This window comes from Pogoniulus pusillus, chromosome 23, assembly GCF_015220805.1.
Source record: "Pogoniulus pusillus isolate bPogPus1 chromosome 23, bPogPus1.pri, whole genome shotgun sequence".
Taxonomy (NCBI): domain Eukaryota; kingdom Metazoa; phylum Chordata; class Aves; order Piciformes; family Lybiidae; genus Pogoniulus; species Pogoniulus pusillus.
In genome coordinates, this window is record NC_087286.1 from 1150682 (window position 1) to 1165834 (window position 15153).

A 15153-nucleotide genomic window follows, 5' to 3' on the forward strand; every position below is an offset into this window, starting at 1 on the left:
CAGGTTTGAAAAAGGCCAATTGTCTCTTTGCAGATTTACTGTTCCTGCTGGGCCTCACCTCCTCTGTGTGCATAGTGACTGAGATCATCAAGAAGTTTGAACGAAGCAAGGACAAGGTCCAGAAACGTGGGAGCTCTTCATCAACTTCCTCCTTCCTGGATGTATGATGCATATTGCATTCTTCTTTGGCACACCAAGGGTGGAGGGGAGAGCAAAAGCAACCTGGGAGGATCAAGGAATCCTCAGGGCTTTGGACAAGTCCTTTCCTTTCACTGGCTAAGGAGGAGCAGTTCTGTTTCAAGACTTTAGGATTTCACTTCCAGCTGTGGGAGTAACAAATGAATTTATGCAACTTTGGTAACCTTTTTCCTCAAACATCAGTTTCCTTTTGCAATGGGATGGGGTTCTGGAGGTGTGTGTGGGGGTTCATTTAGAGAAAGACCTAAGCCTGAGACCCATTTTCTGCACTTAAGAGATCCACCTGTGTCAGATCCTCCTCTAGATGAAGTATTTGAGTTGGGTTTTATTTAAAACGTTGTACACTGTCACTCGGGGGGGGACACTTTGCTACTAACCCAAGGAGAGAAGAGGCTCTCTGAGGCACTGTGGGGGCTGCTCTGTCCCAGGCTGCCATCTTCTAGCTACTGTATTTATTTACTTCATCCTGCAACTGTGTGAGGGGCTCCAGCACCTCCTGCTGGGTTGGGTTCTTTTGTATGTCCAGGGGTGGTTTTGCACAGGGTGGGACTGCTGTCAGGTCACTGTTCTGCTTTTCTCTTTCTGTGATTGAGAAGCCTACTCTGCAATTTGAAGTAAATGTTTGCTTTTCTTAGAGGTGTGCTCTGTGCTTCAGGAGGGGCACTTGCAGCAGGCTGCTCTGGAGAGTGTCTGAGGGGAGCCTTGCCTCATGGTGTGCTGCTAGATCACAGCAGTGCTGCCGAGGCAGGAGCTACCAAAATGGTTTGTAGTGTGTGGAATTAGGAAGTGAAGGCAAAAATCTTCCCTCTACTGGCAAGTAATGGTGGGTTTGGGGCAAGTGCAGAGGCTGCAGCCAGGCACAGGAAGGCTCAGCTTAGAAGCCTGGGCAGGAAATGATGTTTCCACCTCTTTGGGAGTTTGCTGTGGCAGAGTGAGTGTCACAGAGTGTGACTGACCTCAGCTGTGTCAGACTAAGCTTTGCTGTGCTTCCCCATGCCAGATGGAAGAGTCTGGCTCACTGCACTGAGTTGGCTCCACTCTTGATCGTGTCACCTGACAGCAGGTTTGAGAGGTGTCTCCACAGCAGCTGAACCAGTAGTGGGATCCTTCCCCCCCAGTATGAAGCAGCACTTCCTGTGGGGTCAAACAGGCAGCAGCAACAAGGCACTGCAGCTGCTCTCACACGAGCATGGAGCCAGCTCTGAGTAAGTAAAGGCCTTTTATTTTTTCACACAGATGACTGCAACCCTGCAAGGACTCAAAAATGAGAGCTGGAGCACTGCAGTGAAAGCCTGCAGGGTAACCCTAGAGCCAGTCACAGAGGGGCAGTGCTTGCAGTGAGCTGCCTTCCATGTTATCAGCCACAAGGAACAGCTGAACTCTGCACTCAGAATGTTTTCAGTGGAGGAATTCTTAATCATGGACTCAGCACTCCCAAAGGGTTTGCAAAATGCCATGGGATAACAGCAGCTTTTTTATCCAGAAGTGGAGTATTTGAGTACCCCTTCTCCAGAGCTGCCTGATTCTCAGATCATGGAATGGAGCAGAAGGGACCTTAAAGATCATCCAGGCCAAGCCTCTCTGCCACGGGCAGGGACACCTCCCACCAGCACAGGTTGCTCAAGGCCTTGAACACCTCCAGGCAGGAGACAGCCACAGCCTCCCTGGGCAACCTGTGCCAGTGTCTCCCCACCCTCACTCTCAAGAATTTCTTCCTCATCTCCAGTCTGTCTCCCCTCTCCCAGCTCAAAGCCATTCCTCCTTGTCCTGTCACTCCCAACCTTTGGCAGAAGTCCTTCCCCAGCTCTCCTGAAGCCCTTCAGCTACTGCTCTAAGGTCTCCCTGGAGCCTTCTCTTCTCCAAGTTGAACATTCCCAACTCTCTCAGCCTGTCCCCACAGGGGAGGTTCTCCAGCTCCCAGGTCTCATGCTGGGTTCCCCAGAGCTGGAGGCAGTGCTGCAGGTGAGGGCTGAGCAGAGCAGAGGCAGAATCCCCTCCCTGTGCTGCTGCTCTGGCTGCAGCCAGCACACAGCTGGCTCTGGGCTGCCAGTGACCAGTGCTGGCTGCTGGGCACTCTGGCACCAACTGACACCCCCAAGCCCTTCTCAAGCTGCTCTGAGGCAGTGCTCACCCAGCCTGGGTTTGTGCTTGGGATTGCCATGCCCCATGTGCAGAGCCTTGGACTCGGCCTTGTGGAACTCCAAGGGGTTGACTTGGGCCCAGCTCTGCAGCCTGCCCAGGTCCCTCTGGATGGATCCTTCTCTCCAGCTGTCAGCCACACCACACAGCTTGGTGCTGTCAGCAAACTTGCTGAGGGTGCCTCAGTGCCACTTCCCATGGCACTGCCAAAGATGTCCAGCAGCACTGGCCCCAGTGCCCACCTCTGAGGGCCACCACTGGTCACTGCTCTCCCTTTGGATATTGAACTGCTGAATGCAATCTCTGAGTGCAGACACCCTGCCAGCTCCTCACCCAGCCCACAAGCCCATGCTTTCCCCTCTGGGTGACCAGGATTCATGTGGGACAGTGCCAGAGGCTTTGCACAGCTCCAGGTGAATGCCATCAGTTGCTCTTCCTTTGCCCACTGATGCTGTGGCTCCACTGAAAGCCACTGACTGAAGATGCTGCTTCTTGGCAAGTCTCAAGTCTGTGTTCTCCAGTGTGGGATTCAGAGTGAATGAAGAGCTCCACACAGCATCAACACAGTGGAACCAAATGTGCCTGTGGTGTTATAGTGAAGACTTTCAACGTGGCTTTTTTGTGATGATTAAAACCCCTCAGGGACCACAAGTTTGGTACTGTCATGGATGATTTGGATGATGAAGGCTTTAAGGACTACAATCAAGAGCATTAACTTTCAACTTTATTTGAAGTCATCTGGCTCCAGGCTCTGCTCTTTAGAAATAGGTTGTGAAGGTCATTTGCTGTTCAGTCAGAGCCTAGATGCCATCTGCAGTTCTCTGTTCAGTGCTTCTCTCCCAGACTGCCTCTTAAAGGCTGCTCTCAGGAGTGCCATGGATGTGCTACATGACTGTGACAGTATCAAGACTGCCCTGCAAGATCATAGAGTCTTACAGGACCCAAGTGAGTGAACTCCTCTTGGACAGCAGTTAGGGGGCTCACCAGGACTGAAAATGCAAGGTGATGCAGGATCTGGGTTTGAATTCTAGTGAGTCACAGGCAAATCTTCAATGGCCAAGGGTGGAAACCTGTGCCAGTGTCTCACCACCCTCACTGGAACTGCCTGTTAGGAAGGAGTTCTTTGCAATCTGCCCTCTGCCACTTTAAACCCATTCCTGCTTCTCCTGTCATTACAAGACCTTGTCAATAGTCCTTCCCCAGTCCTCCTGCAGCCCCCTTCAGATCCTGCAAGGCCACTCCAAGGTCTCCTGGAAGCCTTCTCCAAGCTGCACAGCCCCAACTCTCTCAGCCTGTCCTCAGAGCAGAGCTGCTGCAGCCCTCAGCATCCTCGTGGCCTCTGCTGGACTGCCTCCAACACTTCCATGTCCTTGTGCTGGGGGCTCCAGAACTGCACCCAGGACTGCAGGTGGGGTCTGAGGAGAGCAGAACAAAGAGGCAGAATCCCCTCCCTTGCCCTGCTGCCCACACTGCTCTTGCTGCAGCCCAGCACAGGGTTGCTGTCTCAGGCACATTACATCTGCATGTTCTTCTGGGAGCCCCTCAGCATGTGCTGAGAGTGATTCTGTTTAGCCACAAGCACCATGCTGTGCTGCTGTGCCTGCTCAGCACCATGGCTGGGGGGGCTCCAGTGGTTGCTCCAGGGGTCCAGCCCCCCTGCCAGGCTTGGTTTCCCAGAAATCACTCCCCAGTCAAACACCAGGCAGCCACCAGTCCTGTGGCTGGGTGGAGCTGAACATCCCCTTGGAAGCAGGCAGCCTCCCCTTCCTGTGCACGGGGTGATAGTGGCTTTGTGGCCCAGAGTGGAGGCAGCATTCAGACAGAAGCAGTCCTCCACACGAACTTGGGGTGCAAGAGTCTGTCCCTTCAGCAGAGAGAGAGATGGGCACAATTGGTCTGGCTCAGCAAAGCTGTGAAAGGTGGCTCCGTGCCTGCCTTTAGCCTGATCACAGCAAGGGGGCAGCGACAGGAGCTGCAGCTCCCTCCCAGCACAGCTCAGTGCCCGTAAGGCTCCAAGCACAAGGTCCTGGTCAGCAAGCAAGGACAGTGGTTCTGCTGCAGTCTTACACTTGGCAAGTTCCACTTGGACCTGATCTGCAGCCACCTCAAAGGCTCGCTGAGGGAGCTGAAGGGGGAGCCATCTGGGCACGTTCACCCACCCATCTGACCACCTTGGTTCTCATTTTCAGTTAGGTGCCTTTAAAGATAAAGCACAACACTGCAGCCAGCAGCTCTCGGGGAAGTGTTGGTCACAAAAGCCAAGTAAAAATTCCCTGAAGCAAGAACTGTTGCTAAAGATGGAGGCAGGAAGTTGTGTCCCAAGAGCTGAGCAGATTCCAGTCCCATCTGCACTGGCCTGGTACAACACTTTCAGTCCTCCAGTTGCAGGGAGGCAAACCTGTTCCCAGTGCCCAGCTGCTGCCCTCCTGGTACAGCCACTCTGGGAGGCTTCTTTCTCTTCCCAGATGCTTTCTTCTTGCAGGACCCAGATGTGGGCTTGGCTGTCTTCTGAAAGCACTCTGCAGCCACAGCTGACTCCAGTGTCTGTAACAGCAGCTGGTACAGCCCAGTCATGCTCGGAGAGGGACTGAAGAGGTTTTCCACTGCAGGGGCTGATTTCAGCTCTTGGCACAGCCTGTGGGCAAGGCTCCCGTTGTAAAGCCTGCTCGAGGGAAGGAGAGAAGCCTCCTTTAGTGGGACCAGATGGGGTTAACAGCTAATGAAGAAACAGATCTGAACTACAGCCAGCAGCAGGCTCCTGGGGGAACACCTGTTCTGCTCAGGGCTTTTCTCTGTGCTAATGTCCCTGCAGAAGGTTGTGTTCTGTCTTGAACCCCTTTGGCCATAGAATCATGGAATGGGTTGAGCTGGAAGGGACCTTCAGGATCATCCAGGTCCAACCCCCCTGCCGTAGGCAGGGACACCTCCCACCAGCCCAGGTTGCTCAAGGCCTCATCCAGCCTGACCTTGAACACCTCCAGGGAGGGAGCACCAACAACCTCCCTGGGCAGCCTGTGCCAATGTCTCACCACCCTCACTGCAAAAACAGTTTATTTTTAACATCCAGTCTAAACCTGCTCTCCTCAGGATTAAATCCATTCCCTCTTATCCAATCACTACAAGCTCTTGCAAAAAGTTCCTTCCCAGCTTTCTTGTAGGGGCAGAAAAGGCTTCAAGAAAGATCTGGAGGTGCTGGAACGTGCAGAGCAGGGCCACGAGGACAATCAGAGGGCTGGAGCTGCTCTGCTGTGATGAGAGGCTGAGACAGTTGGGGTTGTGCAGTCTGGAGAAGAGCAGGCTCCCAGGAGACCTTATTGTGGCCTTACAATATCTGCAGGGGGCTGCAAGAAAGCTGGGGAGAGACTTCTCAGGCTGTCAGGTATTGATAGAGCTGGGGGAGATGGATCCAGGCTAGAGGAGGGCAGGTTTAGATTAGACATCAGGAATAAGCTGTTCCCCATGAGGGTTCTGAGACACTGGCACAGGTTGCCCAGGGAGGTGGTGGAAGCCTCATCCCTGGGTGTTGTTAAGGCCAGGCTGGATGTGGCTCTGGGCAACCTGCTCTAGTGTGAGGGAGGTTGGAACTGGATGATCTTTGAGGTCCTTTCCAGCCCTGCCAGTTCTGTGATTGTGTGAATGCTAAGGGAGACTCCCCCCAGAATGATCCTATGGCCAAAGGAGTTTAAGAGAACGTAACCACCATGGGAACAGCTTCCAGCAGGGGCTGCTGTGCAGAGCAGATCTCTGAACCATCCTTACCGACTCAGGTCTGGCTCAGCCAGAGGAGCAGAGAGGAGCTGGTTGAGGTAGAGGCCCATCTGGAGACAGCACTGCCACTGGCAAAAACTGTGAGCAGTATCCAGATCAAACTCTTCACTTGGCAGCTTCTTTTCCTTCCATTTCAGAAACTGGTTGTAAGCAACACTGTCCTCTTCAGCAGGAGAGACTGGGGGATCAAGTGAAAACCAGATGCAAATCACCCTTCTGCTGTGCACAGTACAAAAGGTACCTGGCCCCTCCAGGCTCTTTGGACCCCACATCCCTTTCAGGAAGCATCACTAACCATTGCTCATGTCTCACACTGCTCTCAGAGACATAAAATTGAGTGAAAATTCACATATGGATATTCCCGAGTCAGAAACTGCAGTCAGGAGTTGTGTGCCAGGTCATCTGCTGTTCTGTGAACAGCACTTCCACAGCAGAAGCTAAGGAAACTGTTTCACCTTAGCCATGCAAGGAAGGAGTCCTGGAGGAAATGCCAGCACAACCATAAAGAGCTATAAGGAGGACTGAAACAATTTCTGCCCTCTGAGTGCTGCCAGCCTCTCACCCAGCACAGATGAAGGTGCTGGCACAACTAAGCAGCTGAACGTCCTGGGGGCAGAAAAACTGGAGGGACAAGAAGCAGCCTGTCAGAATGCAGCTGGGAGTGCTCCTCTTGTCAGGCACCACTCTGGGAAGCTTCACTATTGTCTTTATAGGCTTCCACATCTAAATCAATCTCAGTTCCAAAGAAAGCATTTCTAGAGAGTAAACTCCTGAGGTTCAACAAGGGCAAGTGCAGGGTCCTGCAGCTGGGCTGGAGCAATCCTCACTGTCCATACAGGCTGGGGGAGGAGGGGATGGAAAGCAGCCCTCAAGAAAAGGACTTGGGGGTGCTGGTGGGGGAGAAGCTGGCCAGAAGCAGGCAGTGTGAGCTGGCAGCACAGAAGGCCAAGGGCAGCCTGGGCTGCATCCAAGGCAGTGTGGCCAGAGGTGGAGAGAGGAGATCCTGCCCCACTGCTCTGCCCTGCTGAGACCTCACCTGCACTGCTGAGTCCAGCTATGGAGTCTTCAGCACAGGAAGGACATGGACCTGGTGGAGAGGGGCCAGAGGAGGCCATGAAAATGTTCACAGGGGATTGGAGCAGCTCTGCCATGGGGACAGGCTGAAGGAGCTGGGGGTGTGCAGCCTGGAGAAGAAAAGGCTCCAGAGCAGCATGGCAGGACCTGAAGGGGCTACAAGCAGGCTGCAGAGAGACTGTTTGCAAAGGGCTGCAGGGACAGGACGAGGGCAATGGCTGCAAAGCAGAGCAGAGCAGATGGAGATTGGCTGTGAGGAACAAGTTCTGCAGCAGGAGGCTGCTGGAACCCTGCAACAGGTTGCCCAGGGAGGTGGTTGGGGCCCCATCTCTGGAACTATTCCAGGTGAGGCTGGGCAGGGCTGTGGGCAAGCTGCTCTAGTGGAGGATGTCCCTGCTGAGTGCAGGAGGTTGGACTGGATGAGCTGTGGAGGTCTCCTCCAGCCCACACCATTCTGATTTTGCTTTACCAGCTGGCAAGGCCCTGCTGTACCTACAGAAGATGTTAAACTGACAGCCTGCTCTGTTCCTCTGCTCTGCATGGGTGCAAAGGAAGTGATACCTCAGGATACAGTCGTGCAAATCAAGGCTAATTCACCTTAGTTTGCACAAGTTGCCACCAGTGAGGAGAAATGAAGGGTGGGGTAGAGCTGCCTGGCAGCTGAGCACCTGAAGTGGTATTCTTTGGAGACATACCTGGGTCATTTGTTGTCCTCTGCAGTTCTCCAGAAACTATCATGAGAAGCAAAGCCTTTAACTGGTGCAGCTTAACTGGTGGTTGTGAACAGCGCAGCCAGTGACAGGTCACAGCAGCAGGGAGCTGTAGGTGCCTGGGGACAGCTGCTAGGGAACTCACTTGCACCCCTAAAGTCTCCAGCAGGAGCGCCCGACGGCAGGACACAGGCACCTGGGAGCAAGGGAAAAAGAGTGCACAAAGCTCAGCAGCTCTGCTCTGATGAGCAACTTCCAGCAGGCAACTAAGGTCAGGTGCAAAGGAGCCACTGCATGGGTGTGGGGGTAGGCAAAGCAACGGCGTGTGGGTGCTCTGCAGAGGACGTGTGTCTGGAGCTCTACAAACCGTGCAGTGAATGGTTATGTGGAAGGATAAAGGCTGAGGCTTAAGAGGCTTCAGAGGCTTCCTCCAATCAGATGGCTTCATTTGAACCCCTGTGCAGGAGCCAGCTGCCTGGAAAAGGAGGCAGAGAAATGACTTTGGGATGGCAAATATATGTAAAAAATCTACATCACAGCCTTAGTTTTGTGCCTCCTGGCAGCTCCTGTAGCCCTGAGATGCAGTGGTGGTGACTGCCTCTGACACCTTGAAGGCACTCAGCTGGGCCGCAGTGCACTCACCCTGAGCCTGCATTTCTCACCTCCTAGCGGCTGTCCCCTCTTGGTTGTGCCATTCAGCTCTGTCCCTAACCTCCTGCGTGCAGCAGAACAGCAGCAGAGGGTTCCACTGTAGTTCCACTGCCTTACAGAGCTTGCTTTTGCCTACTGAGGGAGCTGGGGCTGCTCAGCCTGGAGAGGAGGAGGTTCCAGGCACACCTAAGAGCAACCTGCCAGGACCTGAAAGGGCTACAAGAAGGCTGCAGACTGTTTGCAAAGGCCTGCAGGGACAGGACGAGGGCAATGGCTGCAAAGCAGAGCAGAGCAGGTGGAGATTGGATGTGAGGAACAAGTTGTGCAGCAGGAGGCTGCTGGAACCCTGCAGCAGGTTGCCCAGGGAGGTGGCTGAGGCCCCATGGCTGGAGATATTGCAGGTGAGGCTGGGCAGGGCTGTGGGCAAGCTGCTCTAGTGGAGGATGTCCCTGCTGAGTGCAGGGGGTTGGACTGGGTGAGCTGGATGAGCATCACCATTCTGTGATACTCTTAGGCAGACGTCCCCACAGGAGCAGACAAATTGACATCAGCTTCTGTGCAATCACAGAATGGTTTGGGAGGGACCTTCAAGATCATCCAGTTCCAACCCCCTGCCATGGGGCAGGGACACTTCCCAGCAGCCCAGGTTGCTTAAGGCCTCATCCAGCTTGGCCTTGAACACCTCCAGAGAAGGGGCATCCACAGCCTTCCTGGGCAACTTGTGCCAGTGTCTCCCCACCCTTACTGTCAAGAATTGCTTCCTCATCTCCACTCTCACTCTCCCAGCTCAAAGCCTTTGTTCTTGGTCACTGGCACTACAAGCCCTTGTCAGTAGTCCTTCCACAGCTTCTATGTAGGCCACTTCAGGTCTCCCCAGGATCTGGGGAGGGCCTTTGGAGCCACATCTCTACAGCATTTAATGGTCACCATAGCAACAGACTCGTCTGAAATGGCCACCAGCATGTGGTGTGTTTCGCTTGGGGTCCAACGATCAGCCTACCACCACCCTGGCCACTGAGCCATGCCCCACAGTGCCATGCCCACACGGTTTCTGAACACCTCTGGGGATGGGGACTCCACCACCCTGGGCAGCCTGTGCCAATGCCTGACCACTCTGTCAGTACAGACTCAGCACAGCCTGTGCATGCAGCTGTTAGCAACTCTGGAGGCCAGAGTGGACAGGGCATGGGGCTGAGACACAGAGTGCCCAAGGGCACAGCCCCACTGCCAGCTGTGCCACAAACTCCTGCATGCAGAACCTCATGTGGGCAGAGTGGGAGGACTTTCACTCAAAGCCCTAATCCTCAGAATGGCAGCACATGGACTTGCTCAGGGCGACTGGAACTGACCTGGCACAACTCTCCTTTGGGCTCCAGTGCTGCTGTCTGGCAAGCAGCAGGCTCCACAATCCCTGCCACCAGGCTCTGTCCTGCTGGGCAGCTGCAGGGTGCATAGGTGAACTGATGGCATTTCTAGTGACAAACCTCAGGGGCTGTCACAGCTGCAGCTTCATCAAATACAAACCAATTCAGAGAAGGGATTGTGCTCCAAAGCAGCACGGGGGAGCCCACACTGTGAATGCTGGGTTTGGCTTTGGGCCCCTAACTCCAAGGACACCGAGGGGAGCATCTCCAGAGAACAAAGCTGGGGAGGAGTCTGGAGAACAGGGCTGGGAAGGAGCAGCTGAGGGAGCTGGGGGTGTTTAGTCTGGGAAAGAGGAGGCTGAGGGAGACCTCACTGCTCTCTGCAGGTCCCTGAAGGAGGTTGCAGTGAGGTGAGGGTTGGACTCTTCTACCTAGTCTCAGGTCATAGGAGAGGAAAAGGCCTGAAATTGTGCCAGGGGAGGGTTAGGTTGGAGATAAGGACAAATGTCTTTGCTTCAAGAGTGGACAACTGGCACAGGCTGCCCATGGAGGTGGTGGAGTGCCCATCCCTGCAGGTGTTCAGGAAACCTGTGGCCCTGGCAGCTGGGGACATGGTTCAGTGGCCATGGTGGTGCTGGACTGACAGCTGGACTGGATGACCTTAGCAGGCTGTCCAGCAAAAGACTTCTGATTTCATGACACTGTAGTAGTACCTTGGACTCCTTTCTAATGAGAACTTATTACAATTAGAGAATCTTAGAACGGTCCAGAAGGGGCCTCCAGAGGCCATCCAGTCTGCCCCACCCTGCAGTCAGCAGGGACATCCCCTGTTCCGCAGGTCAAGCCTCACCTTGAATGTCTCCAGGGCCTCAACCACCTCCTTGGGCAACTTGTTCCAGTGCTTCACCACCCTCATAGTAAAGAACTTGTTCCTAACATCCAATCTAAATCTGCTCTTCTGAAGCTCGAAGCCATCACCCCTTGTCCTGTCACTGCAGGCCTCTGTGAACAGCTTCTCTGCAGCCTTCCTGCAGACCCCCTTCAGGCACTGGCAGGCTGTCATTAGGTGCCCCCAGAGCCTCCTCCTCTCCAGGCTGCACACCCCCAGCTCCCTCAGCCTGTCTTCACAGCAGAGCTGCTCCAGCCCTCTGATCATTTTCATCACCTCCTCTGGTCCTGCTCCATCAGCTCCATGTCCTTCCTATAATGAGGGCTCCAGACCTGGACACAGCACTCCAGGTGAGGTCTCACCAGACCAAAGTGGCAGAACCTCCTCTCTGGCTCCGCTGGCCACACTTTTGGTGCAGCCTAGGATAGGATTTGCCTTCTGTGCTGCAAGCACACAGTCTGCTTACGTCCAGCTTCTCAACCACCAGCACCCTCAAGTCCCTTTCCACAGGGCTGCTCTCCAACACCTCCCTCAGCCTGTACTGCCAGTGAGGATTGTTCCCTCTCAGCCGCAGGACTCTGCACCTGCTCTTGTTGAGCTTTAAGAGCTCCACCTGGGCTCACCTCTCCAGGTCCCTCTGCTGTGTCGACACCACCATGGAGTTTGCTGTCACCTGCAGACTTGCTCCTGGTGCCCTTGTCCCACTGTCTACCTCATTGATAAAAACAGCACAGGTGCCAGCAGGGACCCCGAGGGGCACCACTTGGCACCGCTCTCCATCTGGACCTGTAGCCATTGAGCAGCACCCTCTGGATGCGACCATCCGGCCAAGTCCTTACCCACTGAACAGTCCACGCAGCGTTCTAAAGCCAGTGTTAGTGTAAGGCACAGCAAGGACGAAAGGAAGGCTTTGAATGCAAGTTTCAGGCCATGCTACAGACAAACACTCAGCCAGCTTGTCCTGGTACCCATGGCTGGGGCAGGAGGGCAAGGAGGTAAAGACAGTTTGTGCAGCTTCTCCGGTGCCGCAGGGCAAGCTGCCTCTGCGTGCAGCTGTGGCCGAAGGGGCTCAGCTCAGGCGTGACACTGACCAGCTGGCCAACTGCCTTCTGTCACACACCTCACTGACCTGCTGGGACAAACATTTACCTCCGTTAGCTTGTCCAGAGGACAAGGATCACCACAAAGCTCTGTGGGTAAGCTTGCTGCTTGAACGTACGTTTTCTGCATTGTCTTTTGGAGCCTGCCAAATTCGCAGACCACTGGCACCTCGTTACTCTGCCTCCCGGGAGGGGCAGCCCGGCTGCCTCGGGGCGCTCCCAGCAGCAGTCCGTAGATGACCTGCCGGATGGGCAGGGCTGTGCTGTGCGCGCTCGGCCGCTGCATGTTCTCCACTTGAACACGGAGGAAGGTAGATCTCAACAGCAAGACATTGCTGATGAGCGGGTCCAGCTCCCCCCTCACCAGAGCACTCAGCACCCACTGCGGAATGCCCACGCTCCCGGCAGCCTCGCACTCATACCTGCCGTGCTCAAAGAAGTCCTCCAGGTTCACCTCCGAGGGAGTGTAGTCCTTCATCGACGTGCACAGCAGCTGCCGTACTTCTTCTCTCTGCTGTGCCTTCAGGTACTGCAGCAGGCTGCTGACGGCCTCGGCGGGCTCGGCGAACTGCGAGAGCCAGCTGAGGAGCCCCCGCAGGCGGGCGCAGCCCCGCGGCAGCCGCGCCTTGCTGTAGAACACCTCCAGGGCGGCTAGGCCCACGTAGTCGTTGCCGCTCATGACGGCGAAGAGCGGGAGCAGGCTCTTGTCGAGCGGGGCGAAGGCCCTGCAGAACCTCTCCACGGAGAAGCGCCGGGCGGGCACGTAGTAGCCCCGCGGCTCCTCGGCGGCGCAGACGCTCTGCCACTGGAAGTGGCTCAGCGGGCAGAAGCCGCCCGTCAGGTCGAAGATGCAGAAGTCGCTGTCGAGGGAGAGGACAGGGCAGCCCCAGCGGTTGGCCAGCCCGGCGATCTCCCGGTCGGCCTCGGCGAAGCACTGCACGAAGGGCACGGCGAGCCGCCGCAGCGCCTGCACGAAAACCTCGCGGGCCAGCAGCGGCGCCAGCGCGCCGGCGCCGCCCCGGGAGAGCCCGCAGGCCGTCCGCAGCCGCTCGGCAGCGCGCTCCCGCAGCACCGGCAGCTTCCTGTCGCCGGGGTCGCGCCCGCCGTCCAGTACCACGAAGGGTGCGATGCGGCAGCGCCGCAGGCTGCCGAAGAAGTCGCTCACGATGGCCGCGAGGAGGCCGTAGTCGCCGCCGCGGCGCAGGTCGGAGGCAGAGGCGAAGCAGAGGCAGTAGTACAGGCTGCTCCCGTCAATAACCAGCTTGGTGTTCCCCAGGCGCAGCTCGGTGAACAGCGACCCGCGGTCCTCCACGAAGCGCATCAGGCCCCGCACGCCCATGGCCGCGGAGCTGCGCCGCCAGCCCAGCGCCACGCTGCCGGAGGTGATGCTGCAGCGCAGGACTCCGCCAGTCCCGGCCGCGCACTGCCGGAAGTGACACCGCAGGGACAGGGGGCAGTGGCGGCTGCGCTGCCTGCCTGCGGCGCCTCCTAGCGACGGCGCCTCCTAGCGACGGCGCCTCCTAGCGACGGCGCCTCCTAGCGACGGCGCCTCCTAGCGACGGCGCCTCCTAGCGACGGCGCCTCCTAGCGACGGCGCCTCCTAGCGACGGCGCCTCCTAGCGACGGCGCCTCCTAGCGACGGCGCCTCCTAGCGACGGCGCCTCCTAGCGACGGCGTGGCCGCCGCCGGGACAGGGACGCGCCGGGACAGGGACCGAAACAAGGACAGGGAGGGGCAGAGATAGAGGTAGGATTTGCTGTCGTCGCCGCTGATCTCCGGCTGCTGCCGTTTCGCCGCGGCCGAGGCTGGCAGCGCCCGGCAGCGGGAAGCGGAGGGTCCGATCGGCTATGCCGGCGGGAATCGGTGGGGAAGTGGCGTAGCCGTTGTCGGGGCCAGAAGGGGCCCGAAAGCTCAGCCTTCCGCGGGAGGTGAGGAGGGGCCTGGAGGGAGGCCTGCCGCACGCTCCCGGGGGGTGTGAGAGCAGCCGGACGGGCGCCCGGGGCCGCTTCACGGTGCAGTGTGCCCGCCCCGGGCCCTGGGAGCGGGAACTGCGGCTTACACCGGCTGCTGGCGGGGCGCTAACAGAGCCACAGCATGGGCTGGGCTGGAAGAGACCTCCAAAGGGCATCCAGTCCAACCCCTCTGCACCCAGCAGGGATATCCTTCTCTAGAGCAGCTTGCCCACAGCCCTGCCCAGCCTCACCTGCAATAGCTCCAGCCATGGGGCCTCGACCACCTCCCTGGGGCAGGGTTCCAGCAGCCTCCTGCTGCAGAACTTGTTCCTCACAGCCAATCTCCATCTGCTCTGCTCTGCTTTGCAGCCATTGCCCCCGTCCTGTCCCTGCAGCCCTTTGCAAACAGTCTTAACCAGGTTGGAAAAGACCTCTGAGATCATTGAGTCCAACCTATCACCTAACCCTTCTAATTAACTAACCCATGGCACTAAGTGCTTCATGCCTCCTTTTAAACACCTCCAGGGATGGGGACTCCACCACCTCCCCCAGCAGCCCATTCCAATGCCAATCTCTCTTGCTGTGAAGAACATCCTCCTAACATCCAGCCTGAATCTGCCCTGAGGCTGTGGCCTCTCGTTCTGTCTCTGATCTCCCAGATCAGCCTGGCAGATCTCAGCCTTACCAGTGTGATCAAGGAGATATTACTTAGTCTCTTTAACCTGTTTTTACTGTCACCTGTGAGCACCTTTACTGGTGACACTACTAATGAAATCTTTGTTCTCCTTATGGGGGGCAGAAGCAGTGAAAACCTGAGCCGTCTGATAAGATGTTACAGTGCACTTGGCTTAGGCCCACGAAGATGTGGCAGAAATAACAACGCAGCCAGTGCTCAGGAGTTCAGTAAAAAAGGGACCAAATCCCAGGGTACTTTGGGTTTTTCTTTTCAAAAACCTTTAAGGAGCAGGCCAGGGCAGTCATGGCTAGGAAAGGAAAATGGTGTTTTAATGAAAGACCTTTATCATTTGGAATCACAAAATGGTTTGGGGTGCAAGAGCCCTTTCAGATCATTAAGTTGAGCTGCCAGGTCCCTGCTAAGCCATATCCCTCAGCACCACACCTTTAAACCCCTCCTGGCATGGTGTTATGAAGGGGCTAGCTGAAATCTGAGTTTGGGGTGAAATGCACTGAGGCCAGTTCAAAAGGTATTAAATAATTTGTTAATGTACACAAAGGTAATTCCCCAAACTCATTTGCAGCTCTCCACACAAGTTCTGGGGTGCAGTCAGCAGAGCTGCTTTACAGAAT

General features: G+C 56.2%; 3 protein-coding genes across 12 annotated transcripts in view; 2 read left to right on the forward strand and 1 right to left on the reverse strand.

The window, feature by feature from the left end:
• Positions 1 to 832, forward strand: part of ATP2C1 (ATPase secretory pathway Ca2+ transporting 1) — a 49802-nt gene extending 48970 nt beyond the window's left edge. For both annotated transcript variants that reach the window (XM_064162302.1, XM_064162303.1), the window contains one exon: positions 34 to 832. In XM_064162302.1, coding sequence (XP_064018372.1) covers positions 34 to 167 — 134 coding nt within the window. In that variant the 3' untranslated portion in view covers positions 168 to 832. The remainder of the gene's footprint in view (positions 1 to 33) is intronic.
• Positions 833 to 3044: 2212 nt separating this feature from the next.
• ASTE1 (asteroid homolog 1) lies at positions 3045 to 13319 on the reverse strand. Its single transcript, XM_064162304.1, has 4 exons — positions 11943 to 13319; positions 7875 to 8085; positions 6097 to 6283; positions 3045 to 4999 (listed from the first exon to the last, which is right to left on the reverse strand). The coding sequence occupies exons 1-4, from the start codon at positions 13230 to 13232 to the stop codon at positions 4708 to 4710; spliced, it is 1980 nt and encodes a 659-aa protein (XP_064018374.1). The 5' UTR covers positions 13233 to 13319; the 3' UTR covers positions 3045 to 4707.
• A 209-nt stretch (positions 13320 to 13528) lies between these two features.
• Positions 13529 to 15153, forward strand: part of NEK11 (NIMA related kinase 11) — a 33469-nt gene continuing 31844 nt past the window's right edge. For 4 of the 9 annotated variants that reach the window (XM_064162314.1, XM_064162312.1, XM_064162311.1 and 1 more), the window contains exon 1: positions 13529 to 13821. The gene's annotated coding sequence lies outside the window, so the exon portion shown is untranslated. The remainder of the gene's footprint in view (positions 13822 to 15153) is intronic. The other 5 variants (XM_064162307.1, XM_064162305.1, XM_064162308.1 and 2 more) reach the window with 3 other exon arrangements.